Raw genomic sequence first — 3,331 nt, forward strand, 5'->3', positions numbered from 1 at the left:
GAGGGGAGGGACTTGTGAGACCCTAAAAATACTGGGGGGGTTCATGGGGGGGTCCTAAAAGCATAGGGAGGGTCCTAAAAGCATTGGGGGAGGGAATTGGGGGACCCTAAAAATATTGGGGGGTCCCCAAAATCATAGGAGGGGGGGACCCGTGGGAGCCTAAAAATATTGGGGGAGTGCATGGGGGGGTCCTAAAAGCATATGAGGGGGTCCTAAAAGTATAGGGTGGTGCTTGGGGGGGCCCTAAAATCATAGGAGGGGGGACTCAGGGAGGGCCACAAAAGCATGTGAGGGGTGGGGGGGTCCCAACTGGGGAAGAGGCCATGGGGGGCAACAGAAGGGGTCCAGGGGGGCAGAGACACCTCATCCTGACCCCCCCTCACCCCCCAAAATGCCCCCCCAGCCCCCCCCTGCCAAGTACGGGGGTCGGCACACGGTGACGCTGATCCCGGGCGACGGCATCGGCCCCGAGCTGATGCTGCACGTCAAGGAGGTCTTCAGGTGGGTGCCCACCCCCCACCCAACCCTCTGAGGACCCCCCCTTCAGCGTTGGGGGCACCCTTGGGACCCTCCTGACCCCCCCCAGACACGCCTGCGTCCCCGTGGACTTCGAGGAGGTGCGGGTGGGCTCCGAGGCCCCCGAGGACGACGTGAACAACGCCATCATGGCCATCCGGCGCAACGGCGTCGCCCTCAAGGGTGAGCTGGGCTGGGGAACCTCGGGGTGGGAGCTTGGGGGGCTCTTTGGTATCTTGGGGACCCCCCTTTTAGCTTGGGGACTCCCTGGGCTGGGAGCTTGGGGGTCTCTTTGGTACCTTGGGGACCCCCCTTTAATTTGGGAACCCCATGAACCCCTGTGGTGCCATCCGGTGCGACGGCATCGCCCTCAAGGGTGAGCAGGGCTGGGGATCTCCAGAGTTGGGAGCTTGGGGGTCTCCCTGGTCCCCTGTCAGCTTCAGGAAGCCCCCTGGACACCCCTGGCCCTTTGGGGACTCCCCCTGGATACTCCTGGGACTTTATGGACCCCCTGGATCTGGTAGCTTGGGGGTTCCTCTGGTACCTTGGGGTCTCCCCTGTCAGGTTGGGGATCTCCCTGGACATCCCTAGGACCTTGGAGACCCCCCCTGAACTCCCTTGGCATTTTGGGGACCCCCGTCAGCTTGGAGACCCTTCCTGGACATTCTTATTATTTAAGGGATTTCTTGGGCCTTGTAGCTTGGAGGTTTCTCTGGTATTTTGGGGGGTCCCCTGTCAGCTTAGGGACCTCTCTGGAGACCCCTAGGACTTTGAAGACCCCTCCTGAACTCCCTTGGCACTTTGGGGACCCCCCTGGAGACCCCTAGGACCTTGGAGACCCCTCCTGAACTCCCTTGGCACTTTGGGGACCCCCGTCAGCTGGGGGACCCTTCTTGGACATTCGTATTATTTAAGGGATCTCCTGGGTCTCATAGCTTGGGGGTTTCTCTGGTATCTTGGGGGCTCCCCTGTCAGCTTGGGGACCCCCCTGGAGACCCCCAGGACTTTGAAGACCCCCCCTGAACTCCCTTGGCACTTTGGGGACCTTCTGCCAGCTTGGAAACCCTTCCTGGACATTTTTATTATTTAAGGGATTCTTTGGGTCTCGTAGCTTGGAGGTTCCTCTGGTATTTTGGGGACCCTCCTGTCAGCTTGGGCACCCCCTCCACGTGCCCCCAGGACCTTGAGGACCCCCCTTGAACTCCTTTGCTGCCTTGGGGACCCCCTGGTCCCCTGTAGCCCCCCCCCCATTAGCTCGAGGAATCCCCCTGGACACTCCTGGCACCTTGGGGACCCTTCCAGGATGCCCCTGGCACCTCGGGGACCCCCCCAGGCCCCTCAGTACCCCCCTTACCCTTTTCTTTCCTTTTCCAGGGAACATTGAGACCAACCACAACCTACCCCCCACCCACAAGTCCCGCAACAACCTGATCCGGTGAGCGCTGGGAGCACTGGGACGGGACTGGGACAGGACCGGGAGCACTGGGGGGCACTGGGACGGGACTGGGAGCACTGGGGGCCACTAGGATGGGACTGGGAGCACTGGGACAGGACTGGGAGCACTGAGGACCACTGGGACGGGACTGGGAGCACTGGGAACACTGGGACGGGACTGGGAGCACTGGGGGGCACTGGGATGGGACTGGGAGCACTGGGGGGCACTGGGATGGGACTGGGAGCACTGGGGCCACTGGGATGGGACTGGGAGCACTAGGGGGCACTGGGGTGGGACTGGGAGCGCCGGGAAGGGGCGTGGTTTGTGGGAGCAGAGCCCTAATTAGCATATTTTTGGGGGGTGGTCAGGACCAGCCTGGACCTTTACGCCAACGTGATCCACTGCCAGAGCCTGCCCGGGGTGGAGACGCGGCACCGCGACGTCGACATCCTCATCGTCAGGGAGAACACCGAGGGCGAGTACAGCTCCCTCGAGCACGAGGTGGGCACGGGGGACACGCCCCCTTGGGACACGCCCCTTGGGGACACGCCCCTTGGAGGACACACTCTCGAAGGAGGGTGTTGTTTTGGGTATGCCTGTCGGGCCACGCCCCCTTGGGGCCACACCCCCTTTGGGCTGTGCATCCTGTGGGCCACACCCCCTGTGGGTCACACCCCCTGTGGGCCACGCCCCCTTTGGGCTACACCTCCTGTGGGACAGGCCCCCTTTGGGCCACACCCTGTTTGGGCCACACCCCCTTTGGGCCATGGTTCCTGTGGGCCACACCCTGTTTGGGCCACACCCTGTTCAGGCCACACCCCATTTGGGCCATGCCCCCTTTGGGTTATCCTTCCTGTGGGCCACACCCTCTTTGGGTTATCCTTCCTTTGGGCCACGCCCCCTCGGGGCTACACCTCCTGTGGGCCACACCCTCTTTGGGCCACACCCCCTGTGAACCATGCCCCTTTGGGCTCTGCATCCTGTGGACCACACCCCCTTTTGGCCACACCCCTGTTGGGCCACACCCCCTTTCCGCTATCCTTGACCCCCCTGACTCCCCCTGTGCCCCCCTGACCCCCCCCGTATTCCCCCTGACCCCCCCGTGCCCCCCTGATGCCCCCCTGTTCTCCTTTTGATACCCCCCGTGCACCCCTTGATGCCCCCCATGCTCCCTCTGACCCTCTTTGCCCCCCCCGTGCCCCCCCAACGCCCCCCGTGCCCGCAGAGTGTGGCAGGAGTTGTTGAGAGCCTCAAGATCTGAGCCCCTGTGCCCCCCTTGATCCCCCTGTGCCCCCCTGATGTTCTCTCTGTATCCCCCCTGACCCCCCCGATGCCCCCTGTGCCCCCCCGACCCCCCCTGTGCCCCACCCGATGCCCCCC

The 3,331-nt window shown here is 63.7% G+C and overlaps 1 protein-coding gene across 1 annotated transcript; it reads left to right on the forward strand.

Moving 5' to 3' along the window:
• Nucleotides 1-371: 371 nt before the first annotated feature.
• Nucleotides 372-3,212, forward strand: LOC113980540 (isocitrate dehydrogenase [NAD] subunit gamma, mitochondrial-like). The gene is made up of 5 exons (XM_027707770.1): nt 372-501; nt 587-699; nt 1,891-1,951; nt 2,320-2,452; nt 3,177-3,212. The coding sequence occupies exons 1-5, from the start codon at nt 392-394 to the stop codon at nt 3,210-3,212; spliced, it is 453 nt and encodes a 150-aa protein (XP_027563571.1). The 5' UTR covers nt 372-391.
• Nucleotides 3,213-3,331: the final 119 nt, after the last annotated feature.

The sequence above is a fragment of the Neopelma chrysocephalum genome, unplaced genomic scaffold (assembly GCF_003984885.1).
Source record: "Neopelma chrysocephalum unplaced genomic scaffold, ASM398488v2 Primary Assembly neopelma1_94579, whole genome shotgun sequence".
NCBI lineage: Eukaryota > Metazoa > Chordata > Aves > Passeriformes > Pipridae > Neopelma > Neopelma chrysocephalum.